Source organism: Phacochoerus africanus, chromosome 2, assembly GCF_016906955.1.
Source record: "Phacochoerus africanus isolate WHEZ1 chromosome 2, ROS_Pafr_v1, whole genome shotgun sequence".
NCBI classification, from domain to species: Eukaryota; Metazoa; Chordata; class Mammalia; order Artiodactyla; family Suidae; genus Phacochoerus; species Phacochoerus africanus.
Genome location: NC_062545.1, coordinates 141922793 through 141947010, shown reverse-complemented (window position 1 = coordinate 141947010; position 24218 = coordinate 141922793). Strand labels below are relative to the sequence as shown.

General features: G+C 40.6%; 1 protein-coding gene and 1 non-coding gene across 2 annotated transcripts in view; both read left to right on the top strand.

The window, feature by feature from the left end:
* GABRG3 (gamma-aminobutyric acid type A receptor subunit gamma3) overlaps window positions 1–24218 on the top strand; it is a 599057-nt gene that overhangs the window by 392395 nt on the left and 182444 nt on the right. The window contains exons 4-5 of the mRNA XM_047766855.1: window positions 19965–20185; window positions 22225–22307. Of these exons, the coding sequence (XP_047622811.1) occupies window positions 19965–20185; window positions 22225–22307 (304 nt within the window). The remainder of the gene's footprint in view (window positions 1–19964; window positions 20186–22224; window positions 22308–24218) is intronic.
* Window positions 17828–17961, top strand: LOC125121758 (small nucleolar RNA SNORA20). The gene has a single exon (XR_007133622.1). It is a non-coding gene; the product is annotated as a small nucleolar RNA SNORA20 (small nucleolar RNA).

Below are 24218 nucleotides of genomic sequence, written 5' to 3'. Positions count from 1 at the left end.
TGGCGAGGGTCTTGATCATGAATGGATGTGGGACTTTGTCAAATGCTTTTTCTGCGTCTATTGAGATGATCATATGATTTTTGACTTTTTTTTTTTGTTAATGTGGTGTATGATGCTGATTGATTTGCGTATGTTGAACCATCCTTGTGAACCTGGGATGAACCCAACCTGGTCATGGTGTATAACTTTTTTGATATGTTGTTGGATTTGGTTGGCTAAGATTTTGTTGAGAATTTTTGCATCTATATTCATCAATGATATTGGGTGATAGTTTTCTTTTTTGGTGGTATCTCTGTCTGGTTTTGGAATTAGGGTGATGATGGCATCATAGAATGTCTTTGGGAGTATTCCTTCTTCTTCAGCCTTTTGAAAGAGTTTAAGGAGGATGGGCACCAATTCCTCTTTATATGTTTGATAGAATTCACCTGTGAAGCCATCTAGTCCTGGACTTTTATTTGCAGGGAGTGATTTTATGACCTCTTCAATTTCATTTCTAGTGATTGGTCTGTTCAGCTGGTCTGTTTCTACTTGATTCAGTTTTTGCAGGCTGTAAGATTCTAGAAAATTGTCCATTTCTTCCAGATTGTCAAACTTGTTGCCGTATAGTTGTTTATAGTATTCTCTTATGTTTTTTTGTATTTCTGCTCTATCCGTTGTGATTTCTCCTTTTTCATTTATAATTTTGGTTATTTGGGTTCTTTCTCTCCTCTTTTTAGTGAGTCTGGCCAGGGGTTTGTCAATTTGGTTCACCTTTTCAAAGAACCAGCTCTTGGTTTTATTAATTTTCGCTATTGTTTTTTGAGTCTCTATTTTATTGATTTCTTCTTTGATCTTTATAATTTCCTTCCTTCTGCTGACTTTAGGCCTTTTTTGTTCTTCTTTTTCTAATTCATTTAGGTGGAGGGTTAAGTTCTCAGTTTGGGATCTTTCTTCTTTTTTGAGAAAGGCCTGTATTGCTATAAATTTCCCTCTGAGCACTGTTTTCTCAGCATCCCATAGATTTTGAGAGGTTGTGTCTTCATTATCATTTGTTTCATATTTTCTTTTTTTCAAATTGATGTAGAGTTGATTTACAATGTCATGTTAATTTCTGCTATACAACAAAGTGATTCAGTTTCATTCATATATATATATATACACACACACACACTCTTTTTTTATATTCTTTTCCATCATGGTCTATCACAGGATATTGAATATAGTTCCCTGTGCTATAGAGTAGGACCTTGTTGTTTATACATCCTATATTTAATAGTTTGCAGCTGCTAATCCCAAACTCCCAACCCTTCCCTCCTCCACCTTCCCCCTTTGGCAACCACAAGTCTACTCTCTATGTCTGTGAGTATGTTTCTGTTTTGTAAGTTCCTTTGTATCATATTTTAGACTCCATATATAAGTAGTATCATATGGTTTTTGTCTTTCTTTTTATGGCTTACTTCACTTAGTATGAGAATCTCTAGGTCCATCCACATTGCTGCAAATGGCATTATTTCATTCTTTTTAGTGGCTGAGTAATATTCCACTGTATATATGTACCACATCTTCTCAAACCATTTATCTGTTGCTGGACATTTAGGTTGTTTCCATATGTCTTGGGTATTATGAATAGTGCTGCAGTGAACATAGGGGTACATGTATCTTTTTGAATTATAGTTTTGTCTGGATATATGCCCAGGAGTGGGATTGCTAGTCAACTCTATTTTCTGTAACCACCTCAAAAGCTTGGGCTGGACTTCTGCTTCTGATAATAGTAAATAAGGGATATCAAAACAACTAATCCACTAAAAATTACCACAAAAGCTGAACAAAATGTAAAAATTCTGCTTGAAAGAATGAGAAATCTAGGATCATGTCTGGGAAATCTTTTGGAACAAAGATTCAAGTGATAAAGTTCACAGTGAGTAGCTAGACAGTTACAGCCATGTTACTTTAAGGAACCTCTGCATTTTGGAAGAGGCTGTTGACATACTGAGACTCTGAGCAGAAATTCTAGCCCAGCCCTGCAGGGCTTAGAGACAAAAATTAAAGTCTAATGCCCTCCAAGAGAAGGTCTGGCACAACATGCAAACTTTAGGTTGCAACTCCAATGTCTCCAGACAAGGCATAAAAGCAGAATAGAAATAGATCCATCCTGAATTTAGCCCTTAAGTGGGGAAGATGTAAGTGTTGAAAAGGAGTAAATGCAACTGTCATTATTTGCAGATAATTAGGAATGCAGACAAGTCTTGTGGAATGAGGAGCTCAGCAGAGCTTCTCCTGGCAAAGCAATTATTCAGCTAGAGAAAATTTTAAGTGCTTGTACACTTGCGTGTGCATGTTCACATGCACACACGCACACACACACACACATACACAATCATATAAAATCTCTCCAGCTTATCTCGAGCATGTGCAATAAATGGGGAACCATTCTACTAAATCTCAGTAAAAATAGCAGTGTTATTGAGCCAAACCTGGGTCTGCTCTCCTGCACACAAGAAAACCAATCTACTGATACAGTATTGCGGTAAAGGAAAATGCAGCATTTATTGCAGTCACCGAAGAGGCTGGGGCAGTTAATGTTCCAAAACTCCAAATTCCCCAATGGGTTTCAGGGAAGCATTTTTAAAGGCAAGATGAGGGAAGGGCATTCCAGGATATGTATTCAGCTCATGCACAATTCTGACTGGTTGATAGTGAGGTAATTGGGCAGTATTATAGGGGTTCACATTACTAATCCTTGGTCTCCAGGAGGCCTGGGGGTTACATGCTCATGGTCATCAAGTAGTTAACATCTTCCATTTAGTGGGGAGTTTAGCATCTGTAAAACAGCTCAGGACTGTGCATTAGACATTGTTAGCTATGTCCTTCAGGGAGAAACTAAAGATTCTGTGACATATATGGCTGATTTACTGTTTCAATTCTTACCAGTCTTCCTCCCCAGCTGCTACTTTTGTTCACATTTTTGTGAATCATTCATTCTTGAGCCTGGCTTTTGTAACTCTGGAGGCCTGGGAGACTACAGCTTTTCTACAAACAAGAGGCAGGCAGAGGACATGGGGCAAGGGGCCTTTCTCAAGAAGACCCGTTATAGTCCTGCTTGGTTACAGCAGGAGTCTGTGGCATTTGAGCCACACATCCTCCCCACCCACCCCCACTTCTAGCTTCACTTTATGGAAGCTCTGATTCAGGCACTGTATTCTGATAGGTGTGGCCAGCAAGATAGGGCCCCCTTTCCCCCCAGAATCCCATTTTTATTGAACTCAGGTCCGTCAGCTCACCACTCAAAAATCAATACCTGAAAGAGAGGCAGGTGCTGATAGAAAGGAAAATTGCTTTTTGTTTATTTGTTTGTGTCTGCTTTTTTTTTTTTTAATAAATTTTATTGGAGTTTAGTTGACTTAGAGAATTATGTTAGTTTTATGGAGTTTCTGTCATGGCTCAGCAGAAACGAATTTGACTAGTATTCAGGAGGGCACAGTTTTGATCCCTGGTCTTGATCAGTGGGTTGAGGATCCAGCATTGCCATGAGCTGTGGTATGGGTTGCAGACATGGCTCAGATCCCGCATTGCTGTAGCTGTGGTGTAGGCCAGCAGCTACAGCTTCGATTCAACCCCTAGCCTGGGAATCTCCATATGCCACTGGTGCAGTCCTAAAAAGACCAAAAAAAAAAAAAAGGTTTACAGCAAATTAAATCTACTATACGTATACATATATCCGTTCCTTTCCAGATTCTTTTCCCCTGTAGGTTATTACATAGCACTGAGTAGATTACCCCATGCTATATAATAGGTCCCTGGAAAATTGTTTTTGTTGTTGTTTTGTCTTTTTTAGGACTGCACATGTGGCATGTGGAAGTTTCCAGGCTAGGGGTCGAAGCAGAGCTATAGCTGCTGGTCTACACCACAGCCACAGCAACATGGGATCCGAGCCATGCCTGTGACTCACACCACAGCTCACAGCAATGCCGGATCCTTAACCCACTGAATGAGGTCAGGGATCAAACCTGCGGCCTCATGGGTACTAGTAGGATTCCTTTCTGCTGAGCCACGATGGAAACTCCCCCTAGAAAATTGTTGTTAATCAGAGTGCCGGCAATCTGGGGAGATGGTGGAGTTGGTGTCCCCCAAAAACCACTTCTGAAGATTCTGCTTAGCCGTGAATATTTTAATAGGAAAAAGGGAAGTGATCTCAGTTAACCATTGAGATAAGAGGTCAGAGTGGTCAGTGGTTGCTATCTCCCACTGTGTGTAGGCTTGTCACGCCTCTTGATCTTTCTTTAGATGATGTCTTGTTCACACAGTTTGTCCACTAGATTACTGAAGAGGATGCTAGGGAAGAGATCTGGCCATCTATTAATTGTTCTTTATTTCTACTTCTTTGATCTATGGAAAGAGCCAACAGGGTAGGCAAAGTATGGTGTTATCAAAAGATTAGAAAGGTGTACTTGGGCTAAAGTTGAGCAGAGCATGGGGGGTGCCTTGTTTAAGGTTAGTGACAATACAGCTGTGCTAAAGTGACAAGACGAAGGGACTTCCTGCTGAAGGCAATTTCCTGCAAGAGCTCCTTACATCATCTAGGGCTGTAGTTCCCTCCTGGATAGACGGGATACTGGCATTTCAAATAATGCCCGTCCTTCAGGTAGGGCTGTGAACCTCTTCAATCTCACGATCTCCCTCCACCCCAGGCAGAACCCCTACATCACTTCCCAGGCACTGGGGCTGGAACAGCAGCCCTCTTCTTCCCCCAGAATGAGCTCACGCAGGGGGGAATAGTAGTCCCTGGTCTTCTAGGCCTGCCCTTCCTGATGTAGGACCTTTCACTCTAAGGGTGAGCTATGGCAGGGGTTGTAGGGCCCCCAGTTTCTTGGCCTGCCACACCTGGAGTAGATTCTCTTCCTGTGAATATGGACTGGATGAAGAAGAAAACTCTGTCCTCTCTTGGGGAAGAAGAAACTGTCTTTTCCCCTTCCAGGTTCTTCCTTCTGGTCTAAGAATATATTCACGGGAGAGACCCAGAACAACTGAGTAACTTGCCAAAATGACTGAAACACTTGCCTTAAATGCCATCTTCAGTTAAAGCCAAAAGAGGATGTTGGGGGCGGGGGGTGGTTTGGGGCCCTAAAGGAGAGGAAGGCAATTCACATGGAGATGGAAAAGCAAATGTTTGGGAGTTCCCTGGTTGCTTAGTGGATAAGGATCTGGCATTGTCACTGCTGTAGCATAGGTTCAATCCCAGGATTGGGAATTTCTACATACCAAGGGTGCAGCCAAGGGGGAAAAAAAGAAAAGCAAATGTCTGGTAAACAAATGTTTCATGGGCCCTGCGGAGATGGTGAGACACAGAGAGGATTTTTTGTTTGTTTGTTTGCTTTTTAGGGCCACACCTGAGGCATATGGAGGTTCCCAGGCTAGGGGTCGAATCGGAGCTACAGCTGCTGGCCTACATCACAGGTCACAGCACCCTCTGAGCAAGGCCAGGGATCGAACTTGCCTCCTCATGGATACTAGTCGGATTTGTTTCTGCTATACCACAAGGGGAACACCAGGAGGAGCTTTAATGGACAGACTTTGCTGGGTTCCTTCTGGTCTGCACACCTAGTTTGTAGTCTAGTCATCTATGGTGGTAACTCCCTTCCTGAAACATGTTCTCGGTCTACATTCTTTAGGCAGTTGGGGGAAGGTCAGAGTTTCTTCCTGAGTCTTTTGCAGCCTTGATTGTTTTCAACTCAAAACAATCCACATGCCAAAGAGACATTTTGGAGTGGCAAGTTTTGCTCCCCTACACCCCTCAGTTGTAGTAGGTACCTACCTTGAATAGAGCATGTGCAGCACGGGCCTGGGTGTGGTGATGGGACCTTGAAAGAAATACTAAAGGACATTTGTCAGGCTGTCAGCAAGTGACCCTAGACTGTAATTCAAATCAACATGAAAAAACAACAGTGAGGGCAATTGTGTACAATTGACCCTTGAACAATGGCAGGGGTTAGAGGTGCCAACCCTTTGTAAAGTAAAAAATCCATGAATGAATTATGGTCGGCAAAAATATTTTAAGCCAAGTAAAAATAAAAATACAACATATCAAAGTTTTTGAGTTTCACCTAGAACAGTGCTTGGAGGGAAATATGTAGCTTTATATTATTCATATCAGAAAAGAGGAAATGTCTCAAATCATTACCTAAGCTTTCAATTTAAGAACAGGAAAACAAAGAACAAAACAAACCCAAATAAAGCCAAATGGAGGAAATAACAAAGATAAGAGTAATCAATAAAATTGAAAGCATAAAATAAATCAATAAATTCAAAGCTAATTCTTTGAAAATACTAATAAAATTCCTAAACATTTAGCAAGACTAACAAAGTAAATATGAGAGAAGGCACAAATTACCAGTATTAGGAATTGAAATTAAGTGGAAACAATAATGGTGCTCTGGAAAATAAGTTAATATTAGAATATTAGAAACAATACTGTGGGTATAACTTCAATCACTTATATGCAATAGATCAATTCTTCTAAAAACACAAACTATCAAAAGTTACCGAAGATGAAAGAGATAACCAGAATGGTCTTATAGCCAGTAAAGTAATTGATTACAGAGGGGGTTTTTTGGTTGTTTTTTTGTTTTTAAATGCAAAACAATAAAAAAGAAAAAAGAAATCTCCAAGCCCAAATAGTTTCACTGGTAAAGTCTACCAAACAATTAAAGAAGAAATTATACTCATTCTGTACAATCTCTTCCAGAAAATTGAAGTATCTCACTTTATGAAGCCAGCATTAATCCAATACCAAAACTCGACAAAAAAAGAAAAGCACATATTATCTTTCATGGATATAGATGCAAAAATTTAGCAAATTGATCCCAGCAATATATTAAAATAATAATATAAAACAACAAGTGGGATTTACATTATGAATGTAAGGCTGGTTTTAATACCCTGAAACTTATTGATGTAGTAAGCATGTTACCAGTCTAAAGAAGAAAAGCTACATGATCATAGCAATTTATGCAGAAAAATATTTGAGAAAACACAGCATCTATTCCTGGTAAAAACAGCAAACTGCAAGAGAAAGAAACTTCCCTTAACTAAAAAAATCACATCAAGGAAAAATCTATATATGAGATCATAATTGTGAAGGATTGAATGCTTTCTCCTTAAGCTTAGGAACAAGCTTTCAACACTCCTTACTAAACATCCTAGTAAGTTTTAGTCAGTGCAAAAGGTAAGAAAAAAATTAAAAGTATACAGATTGGAGTGGAAGGAGTGAAACTCTCCATTTGCAGAATGCATGATTGTTTACATCAAAATCACAAGGGTCTACAGAAAATCTCCTAGAACTGAGAAGCAATGTTAGAAAATCACAGGATGCAAGACTAACACACAGGAATCAAGAGTATTTCTATATGGTATAAATGTATATTGGGAAACAAAAATGTTTAAAAATACCATTTAAAATAACTTTAAAGTTTGAAATTCTCAGATATAAAAGTAATAAAACACGTATCAAGTCAGTGTGTAGAAAACGAAAAACCCTGATAAAAGAAATCAAAGAAGACATAAACAAATGGAAAGTCACGGTGTGTACAAAGAATGGAAGCTGCAAATAATAAGCATATTAAATTCTCCACAGATCGATATACATGTAATGCAAACAAATCTAAATCCCAGAGGTATTTTTGTAGATGTGGACAAATGATTCTACAATTTATTTGGAAAGGCAGAGGAAATAGATGTCCAAAACAATTCTGAAAAAGAAAGATAAACTTTTAGTAATCACAATACCCAATTTTGAGGCTTGCTACAAGAGTAATCAATGCAGTGTGTTGGTGGGAAGGGTTCAGAGCAACAGAACAGAGAGTCCACACAAATGTGGCCAAATGATTATTGTCAGATAATTGGCAATTTGATGGAGAAAGGATAGTGATGTTGAAACATCTACACATTCATATGCAAAAAATGAATCTTGACAGAAATACCTTAACCATAAAACTCAAAGAGATTCATAGATATTCATGTGAAACAAAAACTATAGAACTTTAAAAAAAAAATGCAGGAGAAACCCTGCAAGGTCTTGGGTTTGGGGATGAGTTCTCAAACATGGAAGCAAAAGTATGATACATAAAAGAACAAATGAAAAAATCAAGCTACGGGCTGGGAGAGAGTATTTGCCAACCCCCTAACTGACTAAAGACATACTCACTGTAAATAGAGGGTTCATCAAACTGAAGAGTAAGGAAAAAACAAAAATTTAAAAATGGGTAAAAGATGTGAACAGACTCTTCACCAGAGAGGATATAAAGATGGCAAATAGATGCATTAAAGGATGGTCACCAGGAGTTTCTATTTGACTCAGTGGTAATGAATCCAACTAGTAACCATGAGGATGAGGGGTTGATCCTTGGCCTCACTCAGTGGGTTAAGGATCTGGTGTTGCCGTGAGCTGTGGTGTAGGTTGCAGATGCAGCTTGGATCCTGTATTGCTGTGGCTGTGGCTGTGGCCAGCAGCTGCAGCTCCAATTTGACCCCTAGCCTGGAATTTCCATATGCTACAACAACAACAACAATAACAACAAATAAACAAAAAAAGATGGTCACCATCGTTAGGTATCAAGGAAATTAAATTAAAACCATGATGAGATACTGCTACAAACCTATTTAAACTATTTTTAAGTATAGAATGCTTAAAAACTGTAAATGCTGACAACAATAAGGACTGTGGAGAATGTGGAACAATTGGAACTTTTGTAAATTGCTGCAAAATTGAAATGTCATTCTGGGAAACAGTTTGGAAGTTCCTTATAATTTTAAATTTGTTCATATACTATCACCCAGCAGTCTAGTTCTGTGCATTCATGCTAGAGTGGTGAAATTTTATTACCACATAAAAACCTGTACATTAATAAAATAGTTTTATTTGTAATTATTGCAAACAAGATATCACCCTAATGTCCTGCCAGTTGGAGAATGGATAAACAGATGCTGGTACATTTCTACAATGGAATAATATTTATAGGAAGGAATGAACTTTTGATACTCTTAACAAATTGGTCAAAGGCATTATGTTTAAGTGAAGAAAGCCAGATCCAAAAGCCTATATACTGGACTTCCCTGGTGGCACAGAGCATTAAGGATCTAGTGTTTGGTCACTGCTGTGACTCAGGTTTAACTCCTGGCCAGGGAACTTCTGCATTTATGTGACATGCTCAACAAAATGCAAGTTATGAGGGTGGAGAACTGATGGAGAATTAGGAATGGGAAGAGAGTGATTACAAAACACTAGAAGGAGGAAGTGAGGGGCTGGATGCTGGAACTTTGCTATGTCCTGATAACGCTGATAGTTACACAAATACATACGTGTTTTTATGAGAATGTTTAGTATCCAGGTTCCAGTTTGTCCATCATCCATGACTAGAACATTAATAGGAATATCTCTGTACACTAGGCTTTTCTGAACTGTCTCCGAACACACCAATGTATTTTAGACCCTATAAGCAGTAGTCACTTGCTATACATGAAAAATAAGATATTTCAAAAACTGCTGTGAGTTTCCCAGGTCCATAGTTCTGTATTCAGTGGATATATTTTAACCTGATCAGAAGTGTTCCAGCTTCTCTTTTTGGTAAAGGTATTGCATATTTAATCTGTGATTCATTTAGACACTGAAGTAAGCACTTGGCGCAATGTTGAAATCCCTTGTTAACTTGCTTCCTCTGACATGATGTCTCTGATCAGTCACAGGTGTTGCATATAACTTCGCCTGCTCTGTAGTTTGCTTTTCACCTTCATAATTTTCTTTTCGATAAAAACATTCTTAATTTTAATAAAGTCCATTTTCTCAATCTTTCTCATCAAAAACATTCTTTCTCTTCCTCATTATGATGACAGATACAAGCAATATTTTATGCACAGAAATCCTTTTATCCTATGACTCTGTGCTTTATTTATTTATTTATTGTTTTTTTTAGGGCTGCCCCCCCTGGCAAATGGACGTTCCCAGGCTAAGGGTTGAATTGAAGCTGTAGCTGCTGGCCTAAGCCATAGCCACAGCAACGCTAGACCTGAGCCAGGTCTGCAGCCTACACCACAGCTCACGGCAGTGCTGGATCACTGACCCACCTGAACAAGGCCAGTGATCCATCCCACATCCTCATGGATACTAGTTGGATTTGTTTCCGCTGTGTCACAAGAGGAACTCTGACATTTTGTGCTTTAAGTGATTTTGTAATCCTGCCCATTTTTTAAAAGTACATTCATTGCATAAATGTTAACACTTTTCAAGTAATTAAAATGGTCTTAGATCTACCTGGTGACTTCCAATGAAGTCTATATGTAGCCTGTATGACTATATATGTCATTTGATTTCTGAAGTTTCTCAGTATACACGCCACTTTCTTAGTCCAGACTACTTCACATGATTTTGTCGAAAACATCTAAACTCTGATTTTTGTAGTTGTAGCATTCCACATTTTTTCTTTTTTTGTCTTTTGTCTTTTTAAGGCCACACCCACAGCATATGGAGGTTACCAGGCTAGGGGTCTAATCAGAGCTATAGCTGCCGGCCTACTCTAGAGCCACAGCAACGCAGGATCCAAGCCATGTCTGTGACCTACACCACAGCTCATGGCAAAGACAGATCCTTAACCCACCGAGCGAGGCCAGGGATCGAACCCGCAACCTCATGGTTCCTAGTCGGATTTGCTTCTGCTTCGCCCCAGAAGGAACTCCACATTCCACATTTTCATTGTTTCTTTTTCTTTGTTTTGGGTCCTGCCCAGGGCATGTGGAAGTTCCTGGGCCAGATTTCAAACCTATTCCACAGCAGTGATCTGAACCACTGCAGTAGCAACACTCGATCCTTAATAACCTGCTGAGCCATGGGGGAACTCCATTTTTTATTGGTTTTTTTTTTTTTTTTGCATCCCACCTTTTTAAACATTACCTATGATGAGTTCTTTTTGAAAATGTTTGTCTACTACACTTGACAACTTTGAATATTTTCCTCATAATGATAAATTATCTTCACTTATTCTGCTTTCTAATCCATTGCCATTTTTAGCCAAAAACATGTGAAAATAATTAAGCTGTCTTCTAGTTGAAAATAAAAAGTCTGTCTCTTTATCGATACCATCTTTGGATAGAAAATTGAGAAAGTCATGAAATATACCTTATATGGTTTGGGGGCACATTAAAGAAATAATATTTATCAATTAAGAATAATGCCAGGCACATAGCAAGTGGACAGTAAATTGAACTGCTCTCAGATGCTTTAAAATGCCTGAGATTGGAGTTCCCACTGCAGCACAATGGCTTAAGGATCTGGCATTGTCACAGCTATGGCGTAGGTTGCAGCATTGGCTCAGATTTATCCCTGGCCCAGGAGCTACCATATGCTGTGAGTGTGACTGAAAAAGAAAAACAAAAATAAAATGCCTGAGATTGTAATACAGTATTTTACTTGATGTTTTTAATTTATGTATATTTCTCACATAAGCAAAGCTCCCCCAAATGATGAGGAATTTTCATTCATTTTGGGGGGCGGAGTTTCCCATGTGACATCAGACTTCCATCCAGGCCATAGCGGTCAAGCTAGCAGTGATGTTTTATGAAGCCATGCTCTTCCTCACCACTAGGTCATGAGAAAGTGGTGAGTTTCAACATGCTAATTGTTTTTCATCCCACTTTCCAGATTAAAAGCCCTACTTAAATATTTGTGGGGCATCTTCTATTTTTAACTGTAGTTGAGATTAACAAGGCCTCAGAAATTTCTTCTCCTGGTGTCACAAAGTACCATTTATCCAGAAAGACATTCTCTCTTCTGCAAACCCTCATCTCTGAGTTGATCACGTCTGTGCTCTTTTGGTGTATCTACTTTAATCTTTCCAGGACAGAGGTTCTGAAGGCTGGCACATTTCAGAGCCCTTCTCTGCACTGGTGGACTGTTTCCAGGTCTCTCCTTGTTTTGTATCCCCTTTTCCTCCCGGTGTGTGCCAGCCCACACTCTTTCTGGGTCTATACTCTGCCCTGCAGTGTAACCTGGCATCCCCACCTCTTCCCATGGTGTCCCCAAGCAGCTTCTGTCTGAAGGCCTTTCAGCCTCTGTGTGCCCTCTGGTCACTATGAGGACCTCTTCTGACCTGGGAGGGGGTGTCCACAGTGCCCCCTCTCCTGGTGACTAGCTCAGGCCACACTGGCCTACCAGACCCCAAAGTGAGAGTCCCCCGTTGTCCTTTCTGCCTTGGATGCCATGCATCTTGGTTGCTTTGTTAGTCCAGACTCCTCTCGGTTTCCCTTACAGATGCTTTGTGTTCCTGGAATGGCTGCACCAGCACAAGGATATTTAGAGGTCTGGCAGTGCTAAGGACCTACTATTTTCTGGCTAAATATTAAAAAGGAATACTCCTATCTGAAGATAAAGTGTGATTTGGCAATGAACTTGGACCAGGCATGGTCACCAACAGTGACCAACTTCATGCTGAGATCAGTCCTACAACAAAGCATGTTGTATAAATTTAAATCATTTTCTCACGGAAAGATCAAACATTTCTGAGCCAAAAAACAAAAAACAAAAACCCTAGGAATTCCTTCTGTGGATCAGTGGATTAGGAATCCAACTGCAGCAGCTCTGGTCACTACAGAGGCATGGGTTCAATCTCCAGCCAGGTACAGGGGGTTAAAGGATCTGGCGTTGCTGTAGCTGTGGCAATTGGCCAAAGCTGTGGTTTGAATTCACTCCCTGGCCCAGGAACTTCTATATGCCTTGGGTAGGGCCATAAAAGAAAAAAGAAAAAAAAATACTGAGAAATCTGCTCATTAAATAACAGAGGGCATCTTTTTTTCTGACTTAGAGACTAGACAATGGGAGAAAAGGAATGAAATATTCTCACCACAAAATGAAATGCTAACTATGTGGTGGAATAGGAGTGTTACTGATGCTATGGTGGGGATCACTTACAATATATTAGTCTAACAAACCAACAGGTTTTACACCTTAAACTTACCCAGTGTTATATGTCAGTCGTATCTCAATAAATCTGAGGTGTCACCACACCTTTTGCTCATGCAATGTAAATATGTACTGTTAGCACATCTTGCAATACATCTAACACCCACCATGTTAAAAAACCAAAACACCATGAAATCTGGAATCCTGATTTTTAAGGTTGCTGATAGGAGAAAGAGGCTAAGCCAGTTTTTCAAAGGTAAAAAAACAAGTAATACAAAATAAAGCTCTTGCTTTACATAAGCACCTAGTACAGCTTTCTCTGCAGAGTATAACTAAATCATTTTACATTCTCACATTCTTTGAAATGAACGTGAAATTCCTTCCTTGAAATTCTCATGATTCCCTTTTGATGGTGGCAAGTACTTCTGAGCCATGCCTAAAGGGAAAGGAGTTTCTTATCCTGAGAGAAAGCTCAAAGCATGGATCTCCTGGACACCTGTCTTTTTTTTTTATTTTAATTTTTTTATTGTTATTTCCCCAATACATTTTTTTCCTGCTGTACAGCATGGAGATCCAGTTACACATACATGTATACATTCTTTTCTCTCCCATTATCATGCTCCATCATAAGTGACTAGACATAGTTCTCAGTGCTACACAGAAGGATCTCATTGCTAATCCATTCCAAAGGCAATAGTCTGCATCTATTAACCCCAAGCTCCCAATCCATCCTACTCTCTCCCCTCCCCCTTGGCTTTTAAAATATTTAATTTTTTTTGCCCTACCTATGGCATGTGGAAGTTCCCAGGCCAGTGTTCAAACCCATGCCACAGCAGTGACAATGCCAGATCCTTAACCCACTAAGCCACGAGGGAAGTCCTTAAATATTTCATTTTAAAGGTAACCCAGTACAGAATTACAATAGTTTTCTTCAATGCACAGGAAAGCCACATTACTTTTTTTCACCTTCCACTGTTAACTTCATAGTACATTTTGTAAAGCAATATCCCAAAGGATAGATTTACTTCTTTAAAGTCACCTCTAATACTGAAGGTTCCTTAGGGTGACAGATGTACTCTGCTGGAAAAGAGGGGGGAAAGTGCTGAGTTCCAGAATAGGATGTGGATGTTCTAAATCACTGATGAGGTCCCAGGAGTTGAAAAGGCTTCTCATTCGAGTCAGAAATTCTCGTTGGTCCCTTACCAAATGTCGAGGCAATTTGCAGCACTCCCTCTCTCAACAGTCTCTGTATATGCAAGAGTTTTTATGAATCTCTGCCAACGTGCAGTGATATGAATGAGAGCTAACACGGCAGTTTGTAAAATACTTCGTATTTTCATTTGATCTATGGCCAGGCATGCTTTTTCACAAATGAATATATGGATATATTCTTTACTATGTTTAATAGTTACATATATTTAATATACAGTTGTGTATACAGACATATCCATGTATATGTGTATGTATGTACATATGTATGCACATACATGTAATAACCTTTCAAGTAGTTCTTTTATTTAGTTAGTTTTTTTGGTATAGCTGTGGCAAATGGAAGTTCCTGGGCCAGGGATCAAATCCAAGCTGCAGCTTTGACCTATGCCTCAACTGTGGTAATGCCAGATCCTTATCCTTGAGTAGTTCTTTAAATTAGGACTGTTTGGAGTTCCATTCATGGCTTAATGGGTAGCAAACCCAACTAGGATCCATGAGGTTGAGGGTTCAGTCACTGGCCTTTCTCAGTGAGTTAAGGATCAGGCGTTGCCATGAGCTGTGGTGTAGGTCAAAGACATGGCTTGGATCCAGCGATGCTGTGGCTGTGGTGCAGGCCAGCAGCTGTAGCTCCAATTCGACCCCAAGCCTGGGAGCCTGGGAACTTCCACATGCCATGGGTGTGCCCCTAAAGAGAAAAAAAAAAAATTAGGACTATTTGAAGATGACTAAATGATTTCTTAAGAATAAATAACCCTAATGCCTAGAGGGCAAACAATATATTTCACAATGCAATTAAAAATGATATAGAAATAAGGAGTTCCCCTTGTGGTTCAGCAGTAACAGACCCAACTAGTATTCATGAGGACTCAGGTTCAATCCCTGGCCTCACTCAGTGGGTCAGGGATCTGGCGTTGCTGTGAGCTGTGATGTAGGTCACCTCCCATCTCCAAGTCCCTGTGCTTTATTAAGCTGTCATTTTTTCCATTTGGCCCTCTTCTTAGGGAAAGGAAATGAGAAATACCTTAGAAAATAACTTTCTAGTGCTTTAGAATGTTCTTAGTTGGCTGTTGAGTGAGAACGCTGAACAATTAACATAGGTCCCCAGAACTTGTCCTTTTAAAGAAAGGATTCGGCAAAGAGACTGAGGGTAGAGAAGCAAATAAGTGTTTATTAAGAGAGAAGATAGGCATGGAGAAAGCACGGGCAGGCTCTGGTGAGGGGTAGGGGCAGGGAGAGAGACAGAGACAGGGACAGACGGAGAGAAAGAGCAAGAGAGGAAGAGAGCAATATGCGCTTTGGAGGTAGTTTAAATCCCTTGTATGGGGGCAGTCCTTCCGGGCTTCCTCTGGCCAATCGTCTTGCTTCTTCTGTCCTTGAGCCCACAGTTGGCCTGATCCAGGGCCCTCCCCTGTGCACAAGCATCTTTTCAGCAGGATGGCTTCTAGCACAGTTTTATGGGAAGTTGACAGGGTGTACTATGATCTGGCGCCCCTCCCTTCTCTGACCCCTGAGGAACCTTTCTGTGAATGTGTAGTCTGGCAGGATTCCTTGACCTCAAGAATAAGAAATAGGTGGTCTTTTATCCAAACAGCATGAAGCTCCTCCTTGCTCCTGCCATCATCTTTATCTTGAAGTTATCTGTCCTCAGGGAACAGATTCCAGTTGCTCAGCCTGGGACCCATTTATCTCCTGCTTCAAGGAGTTATAGAGAGATAACACTAAGAATTATAATTTTTCTTCTTTTTGTTAAAGTGCTTCACATGCTGCTGGAACTCATGGCCTATCTAGGACTCATTAAGCTCTCCAGTTATTAAAATAAACCGTAAGCCTAGGTGTTCCACAAGCCTGAAGGTTTCAACAGGAAGATTTAACACATTTTTCACCTTTTATGATTATTAGTATTTCAGCCACATGAATTTCACAGCTCTTTATGAATTATATAAAATGTTTTAGAGAGATATTGTAAGAATGATATTTTTTTTCCTCTGCGGGAAGGAAGGATGATTAATGCAGTTACAAAGAAAGTTTATGAGAGACATAAAAATATTTCTTTGTGGGTGGGAAGTGTTTCTCCAACATTTAGTCAGATGTAGACACAATAAAACATCCACACCAAGCACCACCCGTGCCATCCACACTCCACCCTCCTGAGTTGGAATTTGTGACAGAATAAAGAGAGACTCCCCCTGAACCCTGTAGCCCCCATCGTGGAATGATCTCTCCCCTTACATGAAAATAGTTTCCACTCCAGAAAAATTACTTTTGACAGTGAAAAGGCTAACTCCAGGCAGGGATGTAGGAATACAATGCCATTTGAAGCAACATGGATGGAACTAGAGACTCTCATACTGAGTGAAGTAAGTAAGAAAGAGAAAGACAAATACCATATGATATCACTTCTATCTGGAACCTAATACATGGCACAAATGAACCTTTCCACAGAAAAGAAAATCTTGGACTTGGAGAATAGACCTGTGGTTGCCAAGGGGGAGGGGGAGGGAGTGGGATGGATTGGGAGCTTGGGATTAATAGATGCAGACTGTTGCCTTTGGAATGGATTAGCAATGAGATCCTGCTGTGTAGCACTGGGAACTATGTCTAGTCACTTATGATGGAGCATGATAATGGGAGAAAAAAGAATGTATACATGTATGTGTAATTGGGTCACCTTGCTGTACAGTAGAAAACAGACAGAACACTGTAAACCAGCTATAATGGAAAAAAATAAAAATCATTATACAAAAAAATAAGTAAATAAATAAAGCAAAAAATAAATAAAAGGTTAGAGTTGGAAGTATTCTTCCATTTAACCGGACCCAAATCTCCCACTTTATAGAGGAGGAATCAAAGGCCAAGGAAGGCAAACAACTTCACACCATTTGTAAACACAGCCAAGGGGGAGTCTGTCCATGCACACTGGGGTTCTTTCCACCGTCTTCCTTTCCATTAACTGTTCTGGCAGTGGAGAAGTTGGCATTGGAGAATAAGCATCCTTTGGAGTCTAATCAGCTTTCCCAGACCACAATCTACCCATTACAAATAGGAATGCAAAAGTACATCTAAGTCTCAACAAGTCGCAGACCGTTTTCCCTGACTCGAGTTTCCTTTGGCAATAGAAGACTCTTAAAACCTAGCCAGCCTCTTAACTACCAGGCCAGGTTCATGTGTGCATAAACACATTCAATAAATGCATTCATAGATCTTGTCTCAATACCACTCTGATATCCACAATGTGCCTTTGATTTTCACACCACTACTCTACCCAACCCGTTGATGTCACTCTCATTCTTATTCTTTCTCTTAAATTAAGTACGGGTACCTCGGACCTATCAGACTTCAGTGGAAATCATATCTCAGTCTCTTGTCCTGAAACCATATTGGCACAATTAAAGATTTTGCATGGGGGGTTCCCCTGTGGCTCAGTGGGTTAAGGATCCAGCATCGTCACTGCAGTGGCTCAGGTTTGATCCCTGGCCTGGAAAATTTCACATGCCTAGGGTGTGGCCAAAAAAAAAAAGTAGATTTTGCATGGTGACCACTTAACCCATTTAGAGACTTTTAGCAATGGATCTGACTATCTGCAAAGCCGAGGTTGCACAGGCTTTTTATCACTCAAAGCATTTCTTGATGCTGTGATTTATTGTTGGGGATGAGAAGCATTTGTTTCTTCCGTCCCTACAAGAATCTGGGTTTCTTCCCATTTATTTGCTGCTATGGTCTTTCAGTGATATAAGAAGTTATATATACGCATGGGATAAAATAACATTGGACCGTTGTAAGTTGAGGTGGAATAACCATTTCATCTCTTCTGCATGATCTAGACATTGCTTTGGTCTAAATATCCTATGTAAGAAGGATTTAATCAAGGCACTGAGTGACTTTCTACATGGACTTATTAAAGTATTAATTAAAAAAAAAAGAATCTTGTGTTTGCTTTACTTTTTTTTCAGCTGAAAAGAAACACAGAACATAAAAGTTGCAAGTTAAATATTATTTCAAGATCTTACTGAGAACTTAAGTCTGAGAGGCAGCCACTCAGATAGCTTGGTAGAACTGTTTTGAAGAGGTAAGGGAGGAGCCAGGGTATGTAGTTTAAAAAAAAAATGCAGTAAGTATCAAAAGATGACTTCTAATCGCAAAAAAAAACCAGACTTCTCATGTCAGTGATTTTAGTGCTTTCCTGTTTATGGAAAGATGCTAGAATCTGGGTTCATTAAAATTATTTTTTCGATATACTGTTTAGGGCCAGTTTCCAAAACATAATTCTTCCTGTTACTCTCCATCCCAATTCCCCTGTTGGGGCACCACTGTGTGGGGGGGAGGTGAAGAGGATGGGGAGGGTGAAGAGGATGGGAGGAGGATGCTGCAGTGGCTGGTGGATTAGTCCTTGTAGAACTAGAAATTCAGGCAACATTCTTTGTTTACTGCAGTGGCAGGCAACATTCCCAGTTTACACTTTCATAACTGCTTTCAAACCAGCCAGTTATCTTCTGAGATAATCTCTTTCTTATGTTCACTTACCAAACATAGTAGCCGTCAACACATCAGACAAGTCATGTTTTTTCACCTTAGTTGTTTGTTTAAGGTCTATCTTCCCTGACTGGACTATAAGCTCCCTGAAGACAGGTGATTTTCCTTTTGGCACAGTTCTGGGCCTTCCGTGGTTTGCAGGGCCCAATGTAGTGCAACAGAAAGGTGATGAATGAGGGGGATTCTTTAATAAAAGTCTGGATCTGGTCAGTGAACTTCCTGTCCCAGAGAAGTTCTTTAACTAGAAACTCAAAAGGATAAATATGGGGCTCTTGTTGAGAATTACTGAACTCTGTAAAAGTAATCATTTATAAAACCTAGTATATAAAGAAGCAAACAATAAGAAAATCTCTGGATCATCCTTACTATGGACCTAAAGCCAATCCTTTAAACTGTGATCACAGGAGGAGCCTTTGAGGTGATCCAGACTCAAGACATTTCTCTGGGTCTCATGGTAATGGCAACTCCATCCTGTGTCCTATGCGCTATGAACACTGGGATGGCTTCTGATTACAGCAGTAATTTGAGCCCTGTTAGCCCTCTGCTGGAATCAGTATTTGGCTTGGGTGGCTATCCACTCCTTAGTTTTTTGTCGTTACCTTTTTCTTTTGGCCCCACCATGGCATATAAAAGTTCCTGGGCCAGGGATCAAATCCGAGCCGCAGCTACAAACTACAACACAGCTGTGGCAATGCCAGGCCCTTAACCCACTGTGCCATAGTGGGAACTCCATTTATTTTTTACTTTTCTTTTTGATTTGGTTGGGTCATTTGAGAGGGCTTTTGAGTGAAAATGATAGTTATTGTTATCTGAGCTACTACTTTCTGGATCAGCTGTTTTACCTCATGCAGTAGAGCTTTTTATTTAATCATTTATTCCCTGCTGTATAATCCCTTTAGGAGGTAGGAATTACTATTCTACCCATTTTGTGGATTGGAGAATGGAGGCCGCACTAGGTCCTGCTCTCTGTCAGCATCCAGACTTATGAATATAGGAGGGTCCAGGTCTATGTTATGAATTATATTCTACTACCTCTTGACCCCATCTCCACACCCTATGTGTTTATTACAACTTAGGGTTTACAGAGCATTTCCACAAATATTACCACACTGTTGACTGACAGTATTGGTTGCCTTTGCTGATTGTGCATCATGTTGATGCAGGTACTGTATTAAGTGCTAACAGAAAGGGAAGAGGCTATAAATAAGCATGAGGAAAGCCAAACTTCTCAGAAAGAAAACAAAGCATGCAGAAAATCCACTCATAGAAAAGTCTCACCCCTCCTTTTGCTCTGTTTCAGGAATACCAAATTGACATCTTTTTTGCTCAGACCTGGACGGACAGTCGCCTTCGGTTCAACAGCACGATGAAAATACTTACTCTGAACAGCAACATGGTGGGGTTGATATGGATTCCAGATACGATCTTCCGCAATTCCAAAACGGCAGAGGCTCACTGGATCACCACCCCCAACCAGCTCCTCAGAATTTGGAATGATGGGAAAATCCTTTACACTTTAAGGTAAGATGCTGGTGGATCTTTAAGCATTGATGATCTGTGTCCTGGGGACTCTAATTTAGATCATTGCAGGAATGGGACTCTATTTTTGTTGCTACGTTCTATCACCTCTCATGTTCAACATGCTACTGCATCTTGAAGAACTTTTTCTTAATCCTATGTCTGTAAAAGTAAATGCACACAAAGGCTCTGCAATGAATAAATTCCTCCCTTCACGAGAGTCCATTTCTGCTGGAAGTGGGTTGTGCAAATTATCATTAATATACGTAACCCCTGGGTCCATTCAGCATAGAAAATAAAGATGTCTTGGTGTACTAAGTGACAAATGTAATTATAGCCAATAGAAGACCACAAGGAAGAAAAGAGCACAGAGGTTATTCCCTGAAGCATCCCTAATGGAAGTGGCAGCTACCTTGTAATGGGTCCACCTGGGGGGGCATGGGGAAGACTGCCCTCTGGGAACCCAGCGAGGTAAGGGAGGCTGTGCTGGAAAGATGTGAACTGACTCGCCTGCCCAAAGTCTCCACGGAGAACTAGTGTTACCCAGGGTTGAACCTGGGTCCCTGTCTCTCAGGACTCTCCGAGCCGGGGTGATCTGAGTATAATGGAACACACGGCCACTACATACCTTAGAACACCCTGCACCTAAGCCAGTCTTGCTGTTCACCCAGCCTTGGGATCAGAACAGCACCACCTGGACACCACCTTCCAAGGCCTCTTCAAAGCCCTGACTGTCTCACTGTCACTGGCTTTGTGGTTTCAGGGCTCCTTCCTGTAGCCCCTGCGCCACTCCTGACGCAGCCTCTCCTCATTCTGCTCCTCCTCCCTCAGGACTTCCCACCACATTACCTCCAGTTCCCCTTTCCTGCTGACTCAGCTCACGCAGTCCTATGACTTTCAAAGCCAAACCCAGGCTCAGGATTTACTGAAACAGGTATATTTGCCAAAACACGTCATTTCCAACCCAGAACTTTCCTTCTGGGCCCCAGATTCTTTGAGCCCGTAGAATGGCTCCTCCTGAAAGCTGAAAAAAGCATTTCATATTCGAATTCCTCTGACACCTCTGACCCTGTCCTATGTCATCCAGGCTCAAGGACGACCCACTGCCAGCCCCAAGGATGCCTCCTTCCCCCCACATCTGGTCACAAGCCTTTAAGGGCAGGTGGTCTGTGGCCAGCAGGAGAAATCTATAACTCATAGGGTAAATGAGCAACTGTGGCCCAGATCCATATTGAAATAAGCAGAATATTAGAGAATTGCAAAGTTTTGGGGAAATAATCATTTTGGCAGACTGGGAACAACAAGAACAACAAAATGTCACAACAGGGAACTCTGCCAATGAGATGCATTGGGAGAACAGGAGCTTGTAATAGCAATTTCCTCACCAGTCTTGAAGGAATGTAAATGAGACTCTAGATTAAGATGAGCTTCAGCAAACCAGAACAGAGACATGGCCTGTCCTGCGATCCTTCAGAGAAACTCCGACCAGCCCAGGGGTGTCTGCTTTGAAAAGATGCAGTACATTCATTTAGTGCAGCCAATACCTGCTTAGTCAAATGGAAGAACTGGCCAAATATGAAATCCTCCCTACACGTGGATTACCTTGGCCTTATACTTGTTTTGGCAAATATACCTGTTTCAGTAAATCCTCCCAATAAAATTAAGAGGAAAAAAATGAAGGATTTCATTCAGTCCAGCAGATTGAAAACAAGGACCTAGGAAGCAAGGGCCTAGGAAAAGAAGGACATATTGTTTTGATTTGTCTCCTCTCTTAAGACTTGGCTTATATTTCTAGACACAGAAATTTTACTAATGGAAATTCTCTCTGCTTCTGATGACTAAAAGCCAAATAGTCGTGCAACACAAAAACAACCAAATGGTACATTGCATGGCTGGTCCCCCTGCCAGGAGTGAGTCCCAAGTAGTGGTCCTGACCCCCCCCCACCCCCACTTTGGGGTAATGTGACCACCTCTGACCCTCTTGGGGCCTTCACTAGGGTGTGCCTGGCTGACCATGAGAGTGACGCTTGGCTCCCCCACAGGCTCACCATAAATGCCGAGTGCCAGCTGCAGCTGCACAACTTCCCCATGGATGAGCACTCCTGCCCGCTGATATTCTCCAGCTGTGAGTACAGACTTGCACGTGAATGCCATGTCCGGGAATGTCTCACCTATGGGGGTTTCTAGCAAACAGTCACGGGATTGTTTATAGAATCACTGCCTAGCCAGAGAGAATGGATGACCATTTCAGTCTGGGCCACCTGGGTGAATTCATGCTAGACTTGATTACAAAGGAACCATGTTACAAAATTGGTAGCTTTGATAAATCCTTGGGCAATGTAACCATTTGTTATAATACTGAAGAACTCAGAAACTGATGAACGGTTGACTTACTTAGGACCTTGATGCTAATGAGCTGTGCCTACTATTTGGAGGAATGCAAACCTCATTTGCAAGAATTTTAAGCTTAATATCATCTTCAAGCCAGGTGAAATGTCTTTAAAATAAAAAGATAATTTTTTTACTTAAATATTCTTATATTTGTCTCATTACACTATAGTAGGATAACATTTCTCATGGTAGTTTATTTTCTAATATTTTACATATGACTGAAGCTAGAGCTAACAAATAATCATTTACAAATGCTTAAAGATACTATCTAATGCTAAGTACAAGGATACATGTAAAAGGAAAGATCAAATTTATTTTCTTACAGAATTTTAAAGTAAAGGTCAATATGGCAATATAGTGAAGACTTTAGGATGGTTCATTTAAAGTATATTGACCATAAGTACTTAAGTCTGACTCCTAAGAATTCAGCTAAATTTATTGACTATCTTTAAAATTGCATATGGGGCATGACAAACAAATGTGATAAAGTCTCAGGCAGAACGTTTTATGGCTTTCTTCAGTAGACATTATAGTGGAAATACAAAAATGAAATAATGGATAAACCCATTTTACAGTTCCTTTTAAGTTCAGAAAAAGATGAGATAGGAGGCAAAATTCTCTTAGGAATAAGTAGGGAGGTGAAAGACCTGTATGTTGAAAACTGCAAGATGCTAATAAAGGAACTTGAAGAAGTTCCCATTGTGGCTCAGTGGGTTAAGAACCCAATATAGTGTCCATGAGGATACAGGTTCGATCTCTGGTCTTGCTCAGCAGGTTAAGGTTGTGGCATTGCTGAAGTGTAGGTCACAGATGCTGCCAGCTGTTGCCATGGCTGTGGCATAGGCTGCCAGCTGCAGCTCTAATTCCAACCCTAGCCTGGGAACTTCCATATGCTGCAGGCACAGTCATAAAAAGAAACAAAAAAGAATTTGAAGAAAACAGAAATAAGTGGAAAGATATTCTTTGCTCATAGATTGAAAGAATCAATATTTAAAAATTTTCCATACTACCCAAAGCAATCTATAGGCTCAAGGCAATCTCTATCAAAATTCCATTAGTATTTTTACAAATAAATAGAACAAATAATCCTAAAATGTGTATGAAACCCCCCCAAAAAAAGGAAATAGCCAAAGCCATCTTGAGAAAGAAGAATAGAGCTAGAGTTTTCACACTTACTGGTTTCAATCTATACTACAAAGTTACAGTCATCCAAACAGTGCGGCAAAGGCAGAAAAACAGACATGTGGATCGATGGAAAGAAGAGAGAGCCCAGAAAAAAGCCCACACATGTGGTCAATTAATTTATGATACAGGAGACAAGATTATACAATGGAAAAAGGACAGTTTTCTCTTTCTTGCTCTCTCTCTTTTTTGGCCACCCTGCAGCATATGGAGTACCCAGGCCAGGGATCATATCCAAGCTGCAGCTTTGACCTATGACACAGCTGCAGCAATGTCAGATCCCTAACCCACTGTCCTAGGCAAGGGATTGAACCTGCTTCCCAGTGCTCCAGAGATGGATGCTGCTGATCCTTTTTGCACCACAGCAGGAACTCCAAGAACAGTCTCTTTAATCAATGATGTTGGGAAAACAGGCAAACCACATGCAAAAGGATGAAATTCACCCAAATTCAAATTCTCTGGC